Below are 22,374 nucleotides of genomic sequence, written 5' to 3' on the forward strand. Positions count from 1 at the left end.
TTGACCTTTGCTGTTTGATTTCTGTTTGAGTTGAGTACTGATTATCTTGGATTGTTTTCAGGTACTTTAGTTGCTATAGTTCCCTTGTGAACTAGCTCTTGATTTGCTTGATAGCTTGAGCATTGAGGTATAACATCCTAACTCCATGTAGTCTGGAAGACCTGGCCTGTTACTTGGCCAGGCACCTGTCTGAAGTCCTCCTTAAGAGGCAATGTTTGTGTTTGTTCACTTTTGTCCTTGTATATATTCAAAGACCTCCTAAGTGAAGAGGCATTGGCAGATACAAGGGATGTGTAATCCATCCCCTGCTATTCTGTGTGTCATCTGCTTTGCTCACACCACTGTGTTGATGCATTGCAGATACTAACCCAAGATCATTGTACATTGTGTCAGTCATAAGTGTAGAAGGGTTCCCACTTTCTGAACCCACACATTCTTGTCTTAAGCTCTCCCAGGCCAGGGATAAGAGCTGTGAAGTCTCATCTTCACTCACCATTTCATCTGCTTCACCCTAACTCTCAATGTTAGGGTTAAGAGCTAACATTACCCTGTTACAGTGGTTTGTTTGTCGAGGTTGATATGACCCCTCGACTAAAACCTAACCTTGATTGAGCCAACTGATTGCATATAGTGTGTGCTATTTGTGCTTGTGTGTTTGTGCTTTTTTAGTTTAGCTTGCTTCCAGTGCAAGTTAGGGTTAGTTTGGCTTGCTCCCTGTGCAAGTCATGTTAGGGTTAGCTTGCTTCCTGTGCAAGTTAGATAGCAACCTTGACTTAGCGATTATTTGCATGATAACCTCTAGGCTCGAGTCGTAGTCTCCCTAGTTGTGTCTCCCTCTGTTATCTGGTTAGGCTAGTCCTTTATCCCTGCGTAGGGGAACTACGTCGCCCTGATCCTCATACCAGATGAGGTACGTAGGCAGGAGATTGAGCTGATCTCTCCGGGCAACCTTTTGTCTTTTTGTGTTGTCTCCTTTGTGTGTGCTAGGAGATGGATGTAAGCCCAGCGATTGGCATTCCGTATCCTCTTGTTGTGTGCTTGGAAGCTGATGTAAGTCCAGCGATTGGCATTCGGGTTCCAGTGTGGGTGTGTTTGGTTCGGAAGATGATATAAGTCCAGCGATTGGCATTAGGGTTCCATGTTTGCCCGTGTTTGTGTGGTTTTGTTTGGCGTGCGTTAGCCGAGCTACGAATGCTCTGATTCTTCTTAGTCCAAGAAGATACGTATGCATAGGATGCGACATCCTAGCGAGCATGTTTTCCCCCAGTCCGAACTACTTCGACTCTGATGTCTATGCTTGATAGACTAAGTAGGCCCAGGATGCGATATCCTGCCGAGTCAGTCTTGTTTGTTTTCTTGTGTCTCTTTCAGCCAGTGTTTGTTTGTGTTTGAGCAGTGTTTTAGCAACCATTTTCCTTCCTTTTGTGCGTGGATCCCGTCGAGTACGACGGATGCGTAGGGGTGCTAATACCTTCCCTTCGCATAACCGACTCCCGATCCCATTCTCTTTGGTCGTGAGACCATGTCTTTTCCAGGTTTACTCTGAGCGTTTCCTTTCCCTCTTTTGGGATAAATAATGCACGGTGGCGGCTCTGTTGTTCTTGTTTCCCGCCGGTTTTTCGCGTAATGCGACAACTGGATACTGGGTAGAAAACCACGGAAGAGTAACCGTCATCGATTAGGATGAACAAAAGGTTAAATCTGCAAGGGGATGAAAATAGGGTTTACAACTACCAGTATAAGGGTAGAAAACCACAGACTCCGCCGGGGATAAGATGAATGATTACTAATTACTGGGCAATTATTCATTTATACTGCATGGAAGCGCAAGAAACAGTCACAAAAGGCCAATCTAGAATCAAACTAAAGAGGCAAGCTGAACCAAAACTCATCCCAGTGAGGATATAACTCAATAGGAAATCCCATCCCAATATATGTGTTGGGAAGAAAACAGAAACAACCATCATCCACGAGGATATAACTCGGTGGGGAATATGGAAGGAAAGATAAACACTTTCTGCTTAAGGGGCTGACTCTATATTGAGGGATCAGACACCGACATCTGCTTGGGAAATGTATTACCAACTAGCAGGGGATAACAAACAAAGATACATGGCAAAGAATGTAATCATGCATATCTGCATGTTTGAAAATATATGCACTCATGCGTGGTTTATGTATGATGAATGCTGACAAACAGACATTTCTAACACAAACAGCTCCAAAGAATAAGTACACAAACATCCGGTACTACATCTCAAGAGAGAAAACCAGGTTCATCGGAGATTATCCAATCTGATGAGGGCCAGAGATACCAGGAAGCAAAGATCCCTGCAGGGGGATGAACATCAGTCATTCCAGCTGGGGACAAGAGTTATTATACAAAAAAAAAATCTGCCGCGTAAGCAACTCTACTGGGGAATTTATCTGAGGAAGTAAAGGAAATCTGGGGAACAACCACCAAATACCATACTACCAAAGGTCACATCTGCTGAGGAGGAAAGGTCGCTACTTTGCTGAAGGGAAAAGTGGTGAATATATTACCAAAAACTTTGCTTAGTAGAAAAACCTCAAAAGGCTCAGGAGGAAGTGTCACATTACGCGAAAAACCGGCGGGAAAACAAAGCAACAGAGCCACCACCGTGCGTTATTTATCCCAAAAGAGGGAAAGGAAACACTCGAAATAAACCTGGAAAAGACATGGTCTCGCGACCAAAGAGAGATGGGATCGGGAGTCGGTTATGCGAAGGGAAGGTATTAGCACCCCTACGCATCCGTCGTACTCGACGGGATCCACGCACAAAAGGAAGGATAAAGGTTGCTAAAACTGCTCACAAACACAAACATACACTGGCTGAAAGAGACACAGGAAAACAAAAGAAACTAACTCGGCAGGATATCGCATCCTGGGCCTACTTAGTCTGTCAGGCACAGACATCAGAGTCGACGTAGTTCGGGACAGGGGGAAACGCGCTTGCTAGGATGTCGCATCCTATGCATACGTATCTTCTTGGACTAAAGAAGAATCAGAGCACTCGTAGCTCAGCTAACGCACGCAAAGAAAAACAACACAGGAAATCGACTGCCAATCGCTGGACTTACGTCAAACTCCACACAAAAATAGGCAAACCTGGAAACCGAATGCCAATCGCTGGACTTACATCAGACTCCGAACCAAACACATGCACACTGGAAACCAAATGCCAATCGCTGGACTTACATCGTACTCCAAGCACACAACAAGAGGATACGGAATGCCAATCGCTGGTCTTACATCCATCTCCTAACACACACAAAGACAAAACAAAAAGGGCGCCCGGAGAGATCAGCTCATCTCCTGCCTACGTACCTCATCTGGTATGAGGATCAGGGCGACGTAGTTCCCTTACGCAGGGACAAAGGACTAGCCTAACCAGATAACAGAGGGAGACACAACTAGGGAGACTACGACTCGAGCCTAGATGTTATCATGCATATCATCCCTAAGTTAAGGTTTCTAGCTAACTTGCACAGGGAGCAAGCTATCCTAAATAGCACAGGCACAGCAAACGATCACACAAATAACACACACTATATACACACAAAGTGGGCTCACACAAGGGTTAGGCTGTGAAACACAAGCCATCTGGAATCGGGTGATGTTAGCTCTTAACCCTAACATTGAGAGTTAGGGTGAAGCAGATGAAATGGGAAGTGAAGATAAGACTTCACAGCTCTTATCCCTGGCCTGGGAGAGCTTTAGACAAAAGAATGTGTGGGTTCAGAAAGTGGGAACCCTTCTACACATATGACTGACACAACTGTACAAGGATCTTGGGTTAATATCCACAATGCATCAACACAAGGTGTGTGAGCAAAGGGATGACTCAACAGAATAGCAGGAGATGGATTGCACATCTCTTTTATCTGCCAATTGCCTTATCAAAGGTCTTTTCCTGCTTGGGGACAAAAATAAACAATCACAAGCATTGCCTCTTAAGGAGGACTTCAGACAGGTGCCTGGCCAAGTAACAGGCCAGGTCTTCCAAACTACATGGAGTTAGAGACATTATACCTCAATGCTCAAGCTATCAAGCAAAGAAAAAGAAAGTTCACAAAGGAACTATAGCAACTAAGGTACCTGAAAACAATCCAACATAATCAGTATACAATTCAAACAAAAGTCAAACAGACAGTTACAAGTCAACAGACAACTGTACATAAACAGACAAACAAGCATCAATGCACAAAGGTGCAAGCCACAAGGCCTAGGCTTAAGTCTCAAAGCCTACAAAACAAACTCAAAGTTAGTCATCAACAAGCAATGGATCAACTCCAAATGAGTGAACCTCATCAAGCATGGCAATTGTGCTTTTTAACCTGAAACAAAGCTCAAATGTGAGAGGCTAACCACTAGGACAAGGCCTAGGGTCAAAGAGGGAGCAATAATCCAAAACAGAACATGAAAATTGGTAAGAATCAAGTTTAATCAAATAAAAACAACATCCAAGTGGTATCATATCCATATCATCAACCAATTTCATTTCATAAAGCATTTAGTGCAAAGCATGCAAGTTCAAAGCTCATAGAACCAAACAGAATGAATCAATCCACATCAACTCAAAAACAATTCAATAAATCCCAAGAAAAATCATGGCTAAACAGCATTCATCACATGATCTACATACCAAAATTCAAGTCATTTGGACAAATGGAAGCATGTCAAATAAAATCCCTAAGTCAAGGCAAGGCAAAACAAGCTCAATGAGGGCACATAATCATACACCAACTTCAAGCAAGCATAAAACAGAACCCAAACATGATAAATGACTCAAACCAAAGCCAAGACAAACTTCAAAGTGTCTAGATTAAGCATGTAAATTTTCAGAAGCATTGGATCAACCATCATCATTTCACAATCAAAATAGCAAGCAAGGTGCAAGAAGACATAATCATGGACAAACCCTAGGCCATTTTAAAATCCAACCGAGCACAAATTCTGGAAAAATCATCATAAAATAGTAGACATTACAAGGGACATTGTGCAAAAAATTTCATGTGATTTGGATCATTATTTTTTGAGTTATAAATTTTTTAATGAAGAGGAAAATTAAAAAACATGAAACAAAAAGCATGAACATGTGAGATAAATTGGAAATAATATGCAAAGCAAAATGTTGGAAATGCTTGGAGCCGGAATCGAACCACGCTTGCATTTGAATTGAGCGCCAAGCTAAACGCCGCGTTTCATTTAATTGAAACGCTGGCCAATCATAAGCCAACACTTGGACCAGTACATGGACAAGAAACAACAAAACTCATGCAAACTCGGCCAAGCAAGATCAAAACACGATCTGGAATCAGAAAACCTAACATTCATCACATATTCATCGTGTTCTTCATCATCAAGAACAAATGTTCACCAAAATTCATGAAACGTATATCGATGGAATCCTCTCTCAACATACATCACACATCCAACATCAATTTCATCTAAATCAAGCTATATCAATCAAATCGAGCAGAACAAGTTTTAACAACCAAACTTCAAATCATGATAACTACTTCAATACTGCATGGTTTTAAGAGATCTAAAGTTCAGCATAACCAGTGTTAAAGGATCTACAAGATGCACATGATTATTTCAAGAATTAGAGCAATCGAAAACTGACCTCAATGATGATGCAGAGTTGGAATCGTGCTTCTCAAGTCCTGGCAAGGTGAAACAGATGATCTCCAGTGATAAGGAAGATGAATGAATGAGGAAGAACAGCTCAGTAGTGCTTGATACGTGTAACACCCCGATAATAATATAATAATTATTTAAATTAAGTTAATAATATGTTTATTAATTTAATTAGATAATTGAATTATTATTATTATTATTTTGGAATAATAATTATTGGGATAATTATTTATTTGGAATAAAATAAGTTGGAATAATAAAAAGTCCCATTTTTGGTAAAAAGGGTTGCACGTGAAAAGGAGAACACAGAGAAGCGGTTGAAAGTGGAAAAAGGGCAAAAAGGCAGAGCAAGAGAAGAGGAAAAGCTTGGAGATCAGAGATTGCTGGATTAACTCAGGTAAGGGGGGTTATCATCGGTTAAAGGGCATTATGTGATAATATGTACTGGGTAGTGATAACCATTGTTTTGCCTCTGACTAGATTGATGCATGATGAATTGTGAACTCTTTGGATGAACGAAATTGGGGTATAATTGAGAAAGAATCCGTAGGAATTAGATGTAAAAGTGTCAAATTTTGTGTAATCGAATAAGATACGAATTGTGTTGAAAATATGAATGATTTCTGTGTAGAAATTGGACTGTGGAAGGTTGGTTTGAGTAGATCTCGTAGCAGAGAAAGCCATTGCAGATCTGAGAGTTCTGGTTTCTGGTCATACGCGTATGGCACTAGGCAATACGCGTATGAGATGGCTGGTACGCGTATGGCACTAGGCAATACGCGTATGGATGAGGAAGATGAAATTTTGAACGTGAAATGGTCTCTGGTGGTACGCGTATGGGGAAGTGATACGCGTAGCATACGCGTATGGGAATGGCCAATACGCGTATGGATTTGGTCAGGCGTGGGCAATACGCGTATGGGCATAGGCAATACGCGTATTGGCAGAATTGTGAATTTTCTGTGCTGTTGTTGTGCAGTTTTTGGTTGTTTAGGCTGAGTGTTGCAATTCAGCTGATGTATTACATATTAGGGATCATTTCCCGTGGCTTTGAGTAGTATAGGTATTAGTAGAGTGTACTAATACTGTGGTTGTTGTTTGGCATGATCTGATATGCTTATGTGATAAAATATTGATGATGTATGATGATATGCATGTTGTTGGGAATGTATATATTATGCATGTAATTGTGAATGGACTGTTGTATGGCTTAGAGTGTGAGCACAGGTCCATTGTGGATTGTTGTTGATGCTGCATTTGCTAGATGATTAGCATGCATGGCATAGCCTGTGGGGCTGTAGCTAATTCCCATGGTGAGGAATTAGTGAGTGAATTGTTATGGAATTGTTGTTGATGTTTGCATACTAGATAATTAGTGTGCATAGTCTAGCCTTTGGGGCTGTAGCTAATTCCCATGGTGAGGAATTAGTGAGTGAGTCATTAGATCTCAAATGAGTGGGACTAGTGAGCTTAGTAGCCGTATCTGGAGTTGATCGGTGAGCTTGAACTGTATGTTCAAGAATAGTCGGTACCGCATATGTTGAGTCTCATTGCATAATGAATGTATGGCATATAATATGAATGGATGTATTCCAGTATTATATGGTTATTATGTGTTGTGTTGTTGATGATTGAGTATGGTTTGAGATTATACATATGATATATGTTATTGTTGGGTATGATGTTGAGTTGGTACTGCCGTTGCTGAGTGTGTAGTCTGGTTAGGGTGAACAAATGCGTATTTACTTAACATTACATAATGTTGTATAATGCTTATTATATTGATTGAGAAACTCACCCTTACATCTATTTTTCAGGTAACGAGCAGTGAGTTGAGTAGAAGCTAGTGCTATGGAGTCTAGTGTCGTCCTTAGTGGGTCATGCTCTGGTAGATGTAACATCGGGAGAGAATGTTTGACTATGTTTTAATTTAGTTGTTGATTCAACTTTACATGTAATGTAGTACATGATTTGAATGTCGATGTTTTGTACCCGCTGCGAATTATGCAAAAGAGTCTTATTTTGATTTAATAAATGAGCATGACAGGATATTTTGATAATTGTTGTGAAATGATTGTGTGACACCCTTCGGGGCATAATTACTCTGATTGATATGTTATTATTTTAATTAAATATTTTGGGGTATTTAGAAGGGTGTTACAATACGACTGGAATCTTCAACTGCCATGGGAGATGCAATGCTTCAACAGTCACGATTCTTCAAGAGTTCCACAAGATCTTGCTTCAATCTTCTTCAGTTATGCTTAGAAATGATGAATAAAACAAGAAGCATGCAAAAGATATGAAGAAACTCGATGGAAAAGTTGAGAGAAAATTGAGATGCAAAGTTTAGATCTGAAATTCTGAAGTTGTTATTATGATTTTCTGTTAGGATTATGTTTAAATACCACCTGCTAATCAAACTTGTTAGTCATGTTTAACCAAAAACCCAAGGATTAGTGAAATGGAATGGTTTATGCAAATTGCCAAAATCACCCTTATGCTCACATGCCAATGGAACAGTGCTCGTGCTAGCTTGAAATGCACCTCAAATGTCATTTTGAATCAAATGCCAATGGAAAAATGTAATGGCAATGCATATTTTTTAAATTGGAGATTTCCCTCCAAAATTCAAATTAAGTTCAAGTGAAAAATGCAATATTTTTGTGATGAGATTTGATGAAATGTGATGCATGATTATGATAGAGCATATCAAGAGTGAAATGTTGCAAAAAGAGCCACATGATTTGACCATTTGGTGCAAAAGTTATGCAAGCTTGAAGTTCAAAACCCATTGACAATGATTTGATCATAATTTCCCAACCACACATGAGAAATGGATATTCTTGGACTTTTTGGAAAGGTGAGAGCAAGATCTTAAACTTTCATGTTGGACAAAATTTCATTTGAAGCTTGCTTGCTGATGTAAACTTGAGGAGAAGACCTTTCCATTTTTGGCAATTTGAAATTACAGGTCACTTACTATTTTTGGAAACTTTTCATCTGACCTCAAATTCTTCAATCTTGATCTTTGAAATGTCAAATGAGACTTGTATGGACATGAATGAGGCCTTTCAAACCATCTCCCACCTTCAAATCCATGATTTCATGCACAGTTGACTTTCTAGGGTTTCAGATGAAATTCAGCTTGACTGTTGAGCTTTGATCATCCAATCTTTGGCCAAACCACTTCAAAATGATCCCTAGGTCATATGAACTCAATGAACCAACCATAGGGCTTTGCTTCAATAGGAAATGCACTTGCTTGCTTGTACAACTGGATCTCCTGATCAGTCTTGACTGATGACTTGCACTTGGGCAATGGACAATGCAATGCTATGCAGTGGACAATGTAATGTTAATGACCTAATCATGAAAATGAATGTACAAAATGGGAGGTGCAAATTTGAGGTGCTACAGGAAGAAGATACAATCATGCCAGGAATATGAACAAATGTCTTACCCTGGTTGGGATCATACCATCCTTGGGAGAGCACTGAAGATCTCTTAGGTATCCTTATGTCATTGTGAATGCTCACTTTGTTTAAAAACAAGTTATGAAAAATTCGATTATTCAAAACAATGATATTTTTTTTCAATTAAAACATGTAAAACATTTGTTGGATAGAAATAAATAAGAATGCAAATAATTGGATAAAGGCTCGAATTTATTTGATGGAATGGTAGTCTGCAAATGGCAAGACTCCATAGATCTTTACAAATTTGAAATTGGTGATATCTATTGGAAAAGGGATACATTGAACATAATGACCATTTCTCCACCAATTCTGAATCCGATGTATTTAAAGCTTTGGTTGATGACGAATGAGCAAGAATTTCTGACGGATGACAGTTGTAGAACAAAGCCTTGTCAGGATGCAGTTACTTGCCAAATCCCTAATTTTTGCCTAGATTGCCCCAAGATGAGGCACTCAATCTAGCGGGATATATATATTCATTTTTTTTTCATGTCTCTAACTTTTGCCTGGACCGCCCTTTCGGGTTTTCAATCCACCGAGGCGCTCATTTTTGCCTAAGCCGCCCTTTCGGGTTTTCAACTTAGCGAGCTATTCTGTTTTTATTTTAGGCGAAGTATTTCTTGACTGCATCTGAATTCACAGGACGAGTGAAATCCTCCCCATCCATAGTTGTAAGTATCAAAGCACCACCTGAAAAGGCTCTCTTAACAACATATGGACCTTCATAGTTTGGAGTCCACTTGCCCCTGGAATCGGGCGCGAAAGACAAGACTTTCTTGAGCACAAGGTCACCTTCTTGGAACACACGAGGCTTGACCTTTTTATCAAAGGCTTTCTTCATCCTTTGCTGATATAATTGACCATGACACATAGCAGTCAATCTCTTTTCTTCTATCAAATTCAGCCAGTCATAACGACTCTGAACCCATTCAGCATCAGTCAACTTGGCTTCCATCAAGACTCTCATTGATGGGATCTCCACCTCTACTGGGAGTACATCCTCCATGCCATAAACAAGAGAGAAAGGGGTTGCCCCTGTTGAAGTGCGGACAGATGTACAATATCCATGTAAAGCAAATGGCAACATCTCATGCCAATCTTTGTACGTGACAACCATCTTTTGGATAATCTTCTTGATATTCTTATTAGCAGCTTCAACAACCCCATTCATCTTGGGTCTGTAGGGAGAAGAGTTATGATGCGCAATCTTGAACTCACTACACATCCGTTTCATCATTTTGTTTTTCAAGTTAGATTCATTATCAGTAATGATCTTATCTGGCACACCATATCGACATATGAGTTGATTCTTGATAAACTTCACGACCACCTTCCTGGTCATGTTTGCATATGATGCGGCTTCAACCCACTTGGTGATGTAATCAATTGCTACAAGAATAAATCTGTGTCCATTGGACGCTTTTGGCTCTATCATGCCAATCATGTCAATTCCCCACATGGAGAAAGGCCATGGTGATGAAATCACATTCAAAAGTGTCGGGGGAATATGAATCTTATCCGCATAAATCTGACACTTATGACATTTCTTCACATATTTGCAGCAGTCAGACTCCATTGTCAACCAATAGTAGCCTGCTCTCAATATTTTAAAATGAATTTAAAATAACCAGAAAAGAGAAAATTCACAAAAAATACCAAATGACAAAATAAAAAATATTAAAAATCAAAATTAGAAACTAGAAATTATTTGGAGAAGAATGCAATTGGTCCCATATTTTTTGGAATTAAAATGAAGAAGATATTAATTTTTGAAAATAATGGAAATAAAAGAAAATAAATCAGAAAATAAGAAATTCAAAAAAACAAGGAGCGTCTGATCAAGCCTCATTAATTGACGTGGCTGATCAAACGCTCCAGAAGCGCGCGCTCATGGTAGGCTTCAGTCCACGCGTAACACTAACAATTATTAAAAGTCATAAGAAGCAAGGGCCAGGATTAGATCTGGAAATAAGAATGGACGACCACGATTGGATTTGGAGACCAGACGGTGGCCAGCGCCACCGTCTTCTCCGGCTAGCTCTGGTGAGAGCTCAAATTTGCAGAAGAGCAAATGTGCGCCAAAACACGCGATCCAGGAATCAATCGAAAGAGGAAGTGATGTACATCACTCCTATACCACTCACTTCCATTCTAGATTCCTATAAATGGAGAAATCAGAGATGGAAGCATGATGGTGTTCATCATGAACTTGATTAATTTCAAAAATTAAATGCACAGTAATGATGCCTCTATTGAGAGGACTTCAACCAACACAATATCCAAGCAAATAGGTCAATAAATGGTGAGTTTCGAAGAGAAAACCAGTTGAAGAACAACCTTGAGTTCTGGAGATTTGAACTTGCTTCCTTGCTTCCTTTGACCAAACAGAAGATCAATGGAGTGTGAGAGAGAGGTCTAGGAACTTTAGATCTAGAAATTCAACCTGATTTAGTTGAATTTCAGATCTGAGAAAATGAAGAAAATTGGAATAGTTTCTTTAGGTGTGGCTCGGTTTTGATTTCTGCAGCACTTCAGGTTGATTCATGGATGGAATTTGAATGGAGTGAGGCTCTTATTTATAGATGGAAAGGCAAGGTAAGTGTGATCAAAGTCGTGTGCATGGAATTGGATATTCATTGCATGGGCTTGCATGATCATGCAAAAGGCCCAAATTCAATGCCAAATGCACCCTTAAGCATAATTGAATTGAAATGGTCGTGGAATTGGCAATGCACAATCTTGTATAATGAGTTTCAACATGTTATGCATAATCATGCCTAAAACTTCTCCTCTTCGAAAATGCCATTGGCCAAATCCAAACATGAGCATGTGAGTAATGGTTGGAAAGGTTTTGATGTAAGGAACAATTGTTATGTTGGGAAAAAATCCATTTGAGGTGTGGAAATTGGTGAATTTTGAGTTTAAAGTGCAAGGTGTAAAACATGTAAAGGCAAAGTTTCTAAATTTGGCCAATGTTCAAGCCCTTCTGTTTTGATGATGCAAGCCCCAAATGAGAAAACCTCCAACATCAAAGTTGTAGATCTTTTCAAGACAATCAAGATGGACTTAAAATTTTCATCATTTCGATTTTTGATGAAAGAGTTCTGGGCACTTGAAGTTGGACTTTTTTGCCTTTCAATGCTTTTGGTCCAAAATGACCTATAATGTTTTGCATTATCACATGTATTTAATTTGAGATTTTGAAATTTTGTTCAACATAACATTTGAATTAGACATCTTAATCTTTCCAATGCTTTTGATCTCACCTCAAAATCATAAAAAATTGTTTAGTTATGTCCTTAGGAAGTTGACCCAAAATTAGGGTTTCAGTCAAAATGACCTATAATATCTTGGAATGGATGATGACCTTACAAGCTTCAAATCAATTTTTGATGAACATGAAAGTTGTTCATATTGTCCTTAATAACATTATTTCTTTTAGGATCATCTCCATTTGACCAACACTTAAAAAATTAGGTCTCAGTGCATTTCAAAATAGTCAGATGAATTGACTGATCAACTTCTCAAGTCTACAACTCATATCCTGATGAATTGATGATGGAGGATACTCAAATAAGTTCAAATATGCATGAAATGAAGAATTAAAGAACTTCCCTTGATTGTATTTGACCATGGGTTGAGGTTGCTTCAAGAGCAAGGCATTGTGGATGATCTGATGAGCTAGGGTTTCCTTGGGGAACAAACCTCAAACCCTTTGACTTGCTTTGATCAAAATGATGAATTGAGATGCTAGGGAGGCATATTTGATGAAGGAGAGCTTTGGGAACCATTACCATGCTTGCTATCCTCTTCACTTGGCCATATCTCTGCACTTATGATCTCCTAAAGGCTTTTGACCTTGTGATTGCTCAAGCTACAAACAAAAGATGTTAGTGACATATTTTTGTGCTTTTGGTTAGTAAACAAAATAAGAAAAGCAATGATATCCAATTCAAGCATGCTTGGTGATCTCAAACCACTCACAAGAGGTCCCACCCAAAGGCAAAGGGAACCCAAATGCTTATGATCCTTGAGGCTTTGCAAATGCAATGTTATGATGCCATGAGGGATCTTAGAGGCAAAATTGGGGTCTTACAAGTTCCTTGAAAATTTTCTCATTATTGATGATATGGATGCAAATGGGTGCATGGATGCAACAATCACACTCAAGGATCAAGCAAAACACACCAAACAAAGGTCATGGGATGGATCCTGTCATCCTTAATATCAATCATCCATTTTGGTGGATTATGGTTTACACCTTATCAACACCCAAGTTCCATTGATATTAAGGATACAAGAACGGATCAACCACGAATCAAGGGTTTGTTGCAAGTCACGAGCATGGAGTCTCGGTTAAGAACCACCCAAAGGGAGTGTACTAGGGTTTAAACCTGCCAAACATGTTCTACAAGAGGTTCCCATAGTCATCATCCCATCTTTCGGATATTATCGGATAAACGACTACTCGTATTCCAAAAATATTCTCAAGAGAGACTCTTATGAGTGTAGTATTGCGTAACAATCGTATCAAATCTTACATTTGAACGACTTTCGCACTACGTCCTAAAAATAGGCCAAGATGGGCTTGGTAAACTAAGGTCCTTGGCTTCTAAGGTCTATATTGGAAAGAGTAATGCCTAACCACGACTACTCGTGTGACATTATTGATCCCAACATGACCTCCACCAAGTGAATGGGCTTGCAAGTCAACTTGCTAAGGAATAACTCCACACAAGTCAACAAGACTATGCCATTCTCCTATCCTAAGTGCACTCGAGTTCGGGTATAGAACTCATCTCACAAAGATCACCAAGCATACAAGGAATTAATATTCAAGCAATTCAATCATTACAGACAATACAGTAATCCCAAATTGCACAAAAATATGTCACAAAATAATATACAATACAACAAATATGAAAAGTAGGCAAAACCCACTAGGCAAATTTCCCCAGCAGAGTCGCCACTTTTCTGTAGTGGGGTATTCGTTACCATTAGACATATTGACTAAATCCAAGGTATACCATACAAGTCGAGTCACCACCGCACTTCTATTTATCCAAAGGAATGGTTAGAAAGCAAATAAAAACCTAAAAGTTTTATCGAATCAAAAACTAGTAAAAATGTCAGAGATCGGGGTAAGGGGGTTGGTTATGCAATGGGAAGGTGTTAAGCACCCAAAACATCCTAGGTACTCCTAGGGAGCCCTTTTCACACTTGTTGTAAGGTTGGTATTTTGTGAAAATTTATTTGTGCAAACATGATTGAAGAGATGATAAGAGAATATACAAGTTATTTACAATTTTGTGTTTGAATGGGTAAACCCATTGCCTACGTACCATCTTAAAAAAGATTAGGATCAAAACCTCGAAGTTCGGGGTAAAAATCTCAAAACAAGTTGGTGAATTGATTGGTCCAAAAGCCTTAAGGTCTTTTGTTATCCAAGGGAGAAAACTCAACCTAAAACCACAAGTCCACCATGTGAGGATAGCTTCAACATGCTAGTGAGGGGTTAACCCTATAATAAGCATGGAAGACTCATTGTCCATCACTAAGGATATAGGTGAGTATTACATCTACCTCAAGGATAACTCAAACCTAATAGCTAATGGTTATGAAAAGTTTTTGATAAGAAGTGGCCATTTAAACCACAAAAGTATTTGAATAGGTTATATTTACCAATGAAAAGTATTTACAAAATATGGTCAAAGTTGACTTAAAGATTCAATTCAAAATAAGTGTTATGAAAAGAAAGTTTGAAAATCAAAAGCATAATGCTTAGGTTTCTAATGTTTGAAAACAAGCGTTAAATGTTTGCACAAAAGTTTTGGCTTAGGTTAGAGTGGAGGGAAGAAGAAGAATGGCTAAAGTCCTAATCATACAAGAGATGAAGGATAAGAAACAAGACCACAAATGGAGTTCCTCTCTTGAGATCATATTGATGATCCAAGTAGCTCCCATCCTCTGGAATATGCAAGCAAAATAAGTGTAAGCTCAAGCAATCAACATAATCAAACAATCTCTTAGAAGATCCCCAATGGCTCTTAGATCTCTCTCTTTGGATGAACATGGCAATGGTTCTTCAATTTGGCTCAAATAAGATTCCCCTAGCACAAAAGAACACACATCAAAGAGTTCTATGAAGTAAATCAAGAATGGACAAGAGAGAGTTTAGAGATTTGGTCCTTCTAATCCATCTTCAACATTTAAGGCCTTTTTACTCCATTTTTGCATAGGGAATGTCCTAGAAACTAAGTCCATTTGTCCATTTTTTGCATTTGGTCCACAACAATCAACAAAACACAAGCACAATAATATATACACAATTATGTGCTCAAGTGAGCAAAAGGAAAATTGCATTAACATAAACATGTGATCAAGTGAGGAAAGAGCAAAAGCAAATGAATAATATGTACAAGAATAGTAAATTGCATAAATGTAAAAAGCAAGAATTAAATGTGAATGGTTAATAGTTAGTGTTAGAGTTAGTGTGCCATAAGGCAATTTAGCGCTATGTTAAGCAATCGTAATTGGACTTATGTAGAAGTCACAACTATCTGAGGTCGGTCAATAATAATGTAGGCAACAACACAAGTTAGAGATTTTAATTAGTGAACCAAACTCCTACAACTTGCCATGCCAAAAAGAAGATGAGAAATGATCTTGTATTGATTTAGGTTCTTTGCATGATTAGGAAGCAACCTATCCTTAATGCAAAGTCGTTCACTTGATCCATGATCAAGATGAATTAGATTTGAATCAAGGAAGGTTAAACCTCCATGTATCAAGGCTAACCACCAATCTTTAACTCATTGATCAAAAAGAAAAGAAGAAGAAGAAGAAGAAGAAGACGATGAATATTAAAGTACATTAATGGAAATGGAATGAGATAATCAACAAGCATTGACCAAAGATAGAGAAGATCAAGGTCAAACAATAGAAAACATAAGCAAAATAAAGATTAGAAGTCAAGAAATAAGTAAAATATTTTTGGTATTTTTCAATATTAAAATAAAACTTGAATTAAAATAATAAAGAAAGGTCAAACTTCAAATTCACTTCAAATCAACTTTGAAAAGTCCAAGTGAATTATCCCAAGTTCAACAAGGTCAAACAAAGTTTGACAAAAAATTTCAACATTTTTAGAAGTCAGAAACTATTTTAAATCAATTAAAAATGCATAAAAATAACCTAATTGAATTAAAATTTCAAATAAATCTCAAATCAATTAATAAATTGATGAGAATATTTTTCATAGATCTATCATCATTCAAATAGGTTGGAAAAATATTTTTGTATTTTTTGGATATCAAAAACTATTTAAAATGAATTAAAAATAAGTAGAAAAGAGAAAATTCTCAAAAAATATCAAATGATAAAATAAAAAATATTAAAAATCATTTTTAGAAACTAGAAATTAAAAGGAGAAAAATGCAATTGGTCTCATATTTTTTGGACCAATAATGAAGGAGTTATGAATTTTTAAAATGAAATGGAATTAAAAGAAATAAAAGAAAATAAAATCAGAATTTAAAATAATTGGAAAAATGTGGAGCGTTTGATCTGAGCTCATTAATTGAGATGGAAAATCATGAGGTCCACACGCGCGCGCCTACCATGTTCCTTGGTCAACTGAAGCGCACCATGCCATTAAATAAGTCATAACCATGAACGCATGAGATTAGATCTGGAAAATGAAATGGAAGACCCAAATCTAATCTGGAGACCAGACGGTGGCCAGCGCCACCGTCTTCTCCGGCCAACTTCCGGCCAAGCTCAAAAGTTGCAGAGAAAAAAAGTTAACCAAATGCTACGATCCAGACACCAATCGAAAGCTGGGGTGATGTACATCACCCTTGTACCAACCAAATCCACTCTAAGTTTCTACATTGAGAGAAATCAGAGATGGAAAATCTGTGGTGTTCAAATGAACTTAATGGATTTTGAAAATTAAAAGCTCAAGAATGTTGCCTCTATGCAGAGGACTTCAGATCACACAACAACAACAAGAAATAACCAATATATGAGTAGATTCGAAGAAATTAAAAGCTGAGGTAAACCTCTGATTTGCAGAGCTTAGAGTCACAATTCCTTGCTATGAATGCTTGCAGTTCACTCTATGGATCAAGGAGAAGAAGGCTAAGGAACTTTAAGATTTGAAAATCAATCGAGGAAATCAAAATTCAGATCTGAAAATTGAGAGAAAAAATGAGAGATTTCCTTTGGTGTGAGGGTGAGGTTTCAATTGCACAGCATTTAGGGCGCCTTCAGGTTAGTGAAATGAAGAGAAATAGCATTGTATTTATAGGCAAGGCAAGCTGAAATGCATGATCATTCCATTGCATGAATGGAAAGGGCCTCCATGCATGGGCCTGTACAGGCGCATGGAGGGCCCAATTCCACTTGGATTTGGCAGCTGATGCATGATAGAAGCAAACTGGACGTGCAAATTGTGCATAAACATCTCATGCAATGCAAATTTAAATGATTTTTCCAAAATGTGCCATTATGTTCAAGTCTTCGAAAATGCCATGTCCAAAATAGAAACACTACCTCATGAGTAATGGTTGGAAAGCTTTTTGCATGAGGATCATTTTTTATGTTGATCAAAACTCTATTTGAGCCTTGGAAATTGATGAAAAGTGGTCATGAAGTGTAGGGTGCAAAACATGTACATGTGAGATTTTCAAAAATGGCCAAAGTTCAAGCCCTTCTGTCTCAATTATGCAAGATCCAAATGACAAAATCTTCAACATAAAAGTTGTATACCTTTTCAAGACAATCAATTTGGACTTAAATTTTGCATCATTTGGATTTTTGATAAAGAAGTTATGGGCACTTGAAGTTGGACTTTTTCACATTTCAATGCCTTTGGTCCAAAGTGACCTATAATGTTTTGCATTATCACATGTATTTATTTTAAGATTTTGAAATTTTTCTCAACATAAAATTTGAAGTAGACATCTTAAGCTTTACAATGCATTTGATCCCACCTAAAAATCATGAAAAATGAAGGAGTTATGTCCTTGGGAAGTTGACCCAAAATTAGGGTCTCAGTCAAAATGACCTATAATGTCTTGGAATGGATGATGACCTTCCAAGCTTCAAATCAATTTTTGATGAACATGAAAGTTGTTCATATGGTTCTTAAGAACATTTTTTCTCTTGGGGTAATCTCCATTTGACAAATACATAAAAAGTTAGGTCTCAGTGTATTTCAAAATAGTCAGATGAATTGACTGATCAACTTCTCAAGTTCAAACCTCGTATCTTGATGAATTGATGATTGAGGGCACTCATATAAGTTCAAATATGCATGAAATGATGAATTAAAGAAACTTCCCTTGATTGTATTTGATCATGGGTTGAGGTTGCTTCATGAGCAAGGCACAATTGATGAACAGATGAATTAGGGTTTCCTTGGGAAACAAGTCTCAAGCCCCTTGATTTGCTTTGATCAAAATGATGAATTGAGATACTTGGGAGGCATATTTGATGGATGAGAGCTTTGGGAACCATTGCCATGCTTGCTTTCATCTCTCCTTGGACCAAATCAATGCACATGGGACCTCCTAGAAGCTTTGGACCTTGTGACTGCTAAAGCTACAAACAAAAGATGTTAGTGACATATTTTTGTACTTTTGGTTAGTAAATAAAATGAGAAAAGCAATAATATACAATTCAAGCATGCTTGGTGATCTCAAACCAAATCTCAAGGGATCTCACCCAAAGAAAAGGAGCCAAGATGCTATGATCCTTGAGGCAATGCAAATGCAATGTTATGATGTCATAAGGGATCTTAGGGTCAAAATTGAGGTCTTACAGTGATTATAAAAAAAACTTCACTAACAAATCAATAGTTGTAATTAACTGACAGTGTAAAATATTTTTACACTGTCAGTGCATTTCAATTATATATATATATATATATATATATATATATATATATATATATATATATATATATATATATATATATATATATATATATATATATATATATCATGAGATTAAAATATTAATTCAAATTTAATTTTCTATTTTTTAACGCTTCTCTCCACATGCACACGAGTTGTCGTCACCAGCGGATATATAATATTAAAAAAATGACCAAACGTTAAATCTACTAAGAAGAAAAATGAAATAATCTTTAAAAAATAAGCCCTCGTGTCCCACGATTGAACTATTAAATACTCCTATCAGGTTAATAATCTTCGACAATGTAAGCGGAACTGCTCCACGAGGTGCATGCAGAAAACCAATTTTCCTTAATTAAACTAAAATTTCAAGAGTTTTAAATCACTGCATCTCATCACCACCACAACTCCTCTTATATAAACAAACAACCAAAAACACTACAAAGTGTGTCCTAAAATCACCATGACCATCACCATGGAGAATCAAAATGAACCAAAGTTGAAATCAATTTTCCTTCCTTTTCTCTCAACAAGTCACATAATTCCTCTCGTAGACATGGCAAGACTCTTTGCTCTTCATGGCGTAGACGTAACCATAGTCTCCACAAAACACAACTCCACCATTTTCCAGAACTCCATCGACCTCGATTCATCTAGAGGTCGATCCATTAGAACCCACATCATAGAATTCCCAGCTGCCAAAGTTGGTCTTCCTGTAGGAATAGAGTCTTTCAGTGTCAACACGCCAAAAGAAATGACCCCAAAAGTCTACATGGGTCTTTTCCTTCTCCAACCCGAAATCGAAAGCCTATTCGAAACACTACAACCAGATTTCATTGTCACCGACATGTTCTTTCCTTGGACAGCAGATGTTGCTACAAAACTCGGCTTTCCTAGGATTATGTTTCATGGGGCAAGCTATCTTGCTCGCTCTGCTGTGCATTCTGTGGAACTATTTACACCCCATTTGAAAATGGAGTCTGATACTGAGAAATTCGTTTTACCGGGTTTACCTGATGAATTGGAGATGACACGTTTGCAGATACCAGATTGGCTTCGATCTCCGAATCAATATACAGAGTTGATGAAAATTATTAAGGAGTCAGAGAGAAAAAGTTTTGGTTCTGTTTTCAATAGTTTCTATGAACTTGAAAGTGATTATTATGATCATTATAAAAAGGTTATGGGAACTAAAAGTTGGGGACTTGGACCTGTTTCTTTATGGGCTAATCAAGATGATTCAGATAAAGCTGCAAGAGGGTATTCAAAAGAAGAAGAGAGTGAAAAGAAAGAAGAACAAGAAGGGTGGTTGAAATGGTTGAATTCAAAAACAGAGTGCTCTGTTTTATATGTGAGTTTTGGGAGTATGAACAAGTTTCCTTATGAACAACTAGTTGAAATTGCACATGCGCTTGAAGATTCAGGTCATGATTTCATTTGGGTTGTTAGGAAAAACGAAGGAAATGGAGAAAGTGATGATTTTCTTGAGGAGTTTGAGAAGAAGGTTAAGGAAAATGGTAAAGGGTATTTGATTTGGGGTTGGGCACCACAGTTGTTGATACTTGAGAACCCTGCAATTGGAGGGTTGGTGAGTCATTGTGGTTGGAACACTGTTGTTGAAAGTGTGAATGTTGGGTTACCAACAGTGACATGGCCTTTGTTTGCAGAACATTTTTTCAATGAGAAGCTTGTGGTTGATGTGTTGAAAATTGGTGTTCCTGTTGGGGCTAAAGAATGGAGGAATTGGAATGAGTTTGGGAGTGAGGTTGTGAAAAGGGAAGAGATTGGGAATGCTATTAGGTTGATGATGGAAGGTGGTGAAGAAGAAGTTGCTATGAGGAAAAGAGTTAAAAAGTTGAGTGTTGAAGCAAAGAAAGCTGTTCAAGTTGGTGGTTCTTCTTATAATAATATGGTGGAATTGATTAAGGAGCTTAAAGAAATTAAACTTGCTAGGGTTTAGCCTTTGAGATTTCTCTAAAAGTCACTTTTTTTCTTTTCTTTAATTGATGTTTTTCTTTCTTTTGTTGATCCCATGTAGTGATGTTAATTTGAGCTCAAATACGGAAGAAAACGTAATATGTTGGGAACTAGAATAAGGTAATAAATAAGGATTAATTGGTGAGATTTTGGTTAATAAGGTAGGTTTTTTTTAACCTCGATGTTTCTTTTTTGAAAATTAAATTCTAAAATATTCTAAATTGAAATTTTTTATTCAATTGTCCATTTTTCTAAACACGCTCGTCCATTCATCGATTGAGGACATGAAGCGAGATTAAGTAAAGAAGGAGTTTGGTCATTGAATGACCGAGGAGTCTCTCTCTCTCTCTATCTATCTATCTATCTATCTATCTATCTATCTATCTATCTATCTATCTATCTATCTATCTATATATATATATATATATATATATATATATATATATATATATATATATATATATATATATATATATATATATATATATATATATATTTTATGTATATATTACTTTATCAATATCCTCTTCCTTTCATTAGTCGAGGCCCCATGCAAGAAAAAATGCAGGGTATCTCGGTCATTCAATGGCCGAACTCCCTCTTCAAATTGGGTATCTTGTGACTTTTTTTTCAAAGTAGGACAACTATGGATTTTTTTTTTAGAAGTGGGGCATGACAGGAAAACAGTGTAAGGTAAGTGTGTTTACGAAAATAATGAACTATTATATTTAATTAATTACTCTCCTTTGTATTTTAAAAATATATTTATTTTGAAACATATAAAAAATATAAATGAAACACTTTTTATGAAACTGGATGAGTAATTATGAATTGATATAATTATTTATTAATAAATTATATTATAGTTCTTGTAAACACTAATATTGATGTAATGTTTGATTGGATTTTTGTGTTTGAATGAAATGATGTAATGTTTGATTGAATTTTTTGTGTCTGAATGAACCTTGATTGGTTGATAGATCTAATAAGAAAACTTTATATCAACAGTTTATTTATTTAAGTATTGTCAATCAAATTATTAACATTCTCTCCAAAACTTAGACAATAATGAATGTGATCATTCTCTTATACTTATTCTATCTACAGCAACATCAACCATGTCTCCAATCTTAAAAGATATCATATATAATATCATTTATATCTAGGCTTAAATAGTCATTTCGTCCATTTATAAAAAAGTTTTCAAATGTGAAATTTTATTTGGTTTTAATCTCTGACGTCAATCCTTAGTCACAAAAAAAGGCGAAGCAGCAAACGTTGCTGATGTGACTTTACTTTTTTTAAGTTTCAGTTACTCTTGAGATCTTAGACC

At 37.2% G+C, this 22,374-nt stretch overlaps 1 protein-coding gene across 2 annotated transcripts in view; it reads left to right on the plus strand.

Moving 5' to 3' along the window:
* LOC127120418 (soyasapogenol B glucuronide galactosyltransferase) overlaps window positions 1–21,186 on the plus strand; it is a 43,408-nt gene extending 22,222 nt beyond the window's left edge. Inside the window, exon 2 of one of the 2 annotated variants that reach the window (XM_051050843.1) lies at window positions 19,724–21,186. In XM_051050843.1, coding sequence (XP_050906800.1) covers window positions 19,724–21,024 — 1,301 coding nt within the window. In that variant the 3' untranslated portion in view covers window positions 21,025–21,186. Of the gene's footprint in view, window positions 1–19,379 lie in introns of those variants that run through there. The other variant, XM_051050842.1, reaches the window with a different exon arrangement.
* Window positions 21,187–22,374: the final 1,188 nt, after the last annotated feature.

Source organism: Lathyrus oleraceus, chromosome 2 (assembly GCF_024323335.1).
Source record: "Lathyrus oleraceus cultivar Zhongwan6 chromosome 2, CAAS_Psat_ZW6_1.0, whole genome shotgun sequence".
Classification (NCBI taxonomy): domain Eukaryota; kingdom Viridiplantae; phylum Streptophyta; class Magnoliopsida; order Fabales; family Fabaceae; genus Lathyrus; species Lathyrus oleraceus.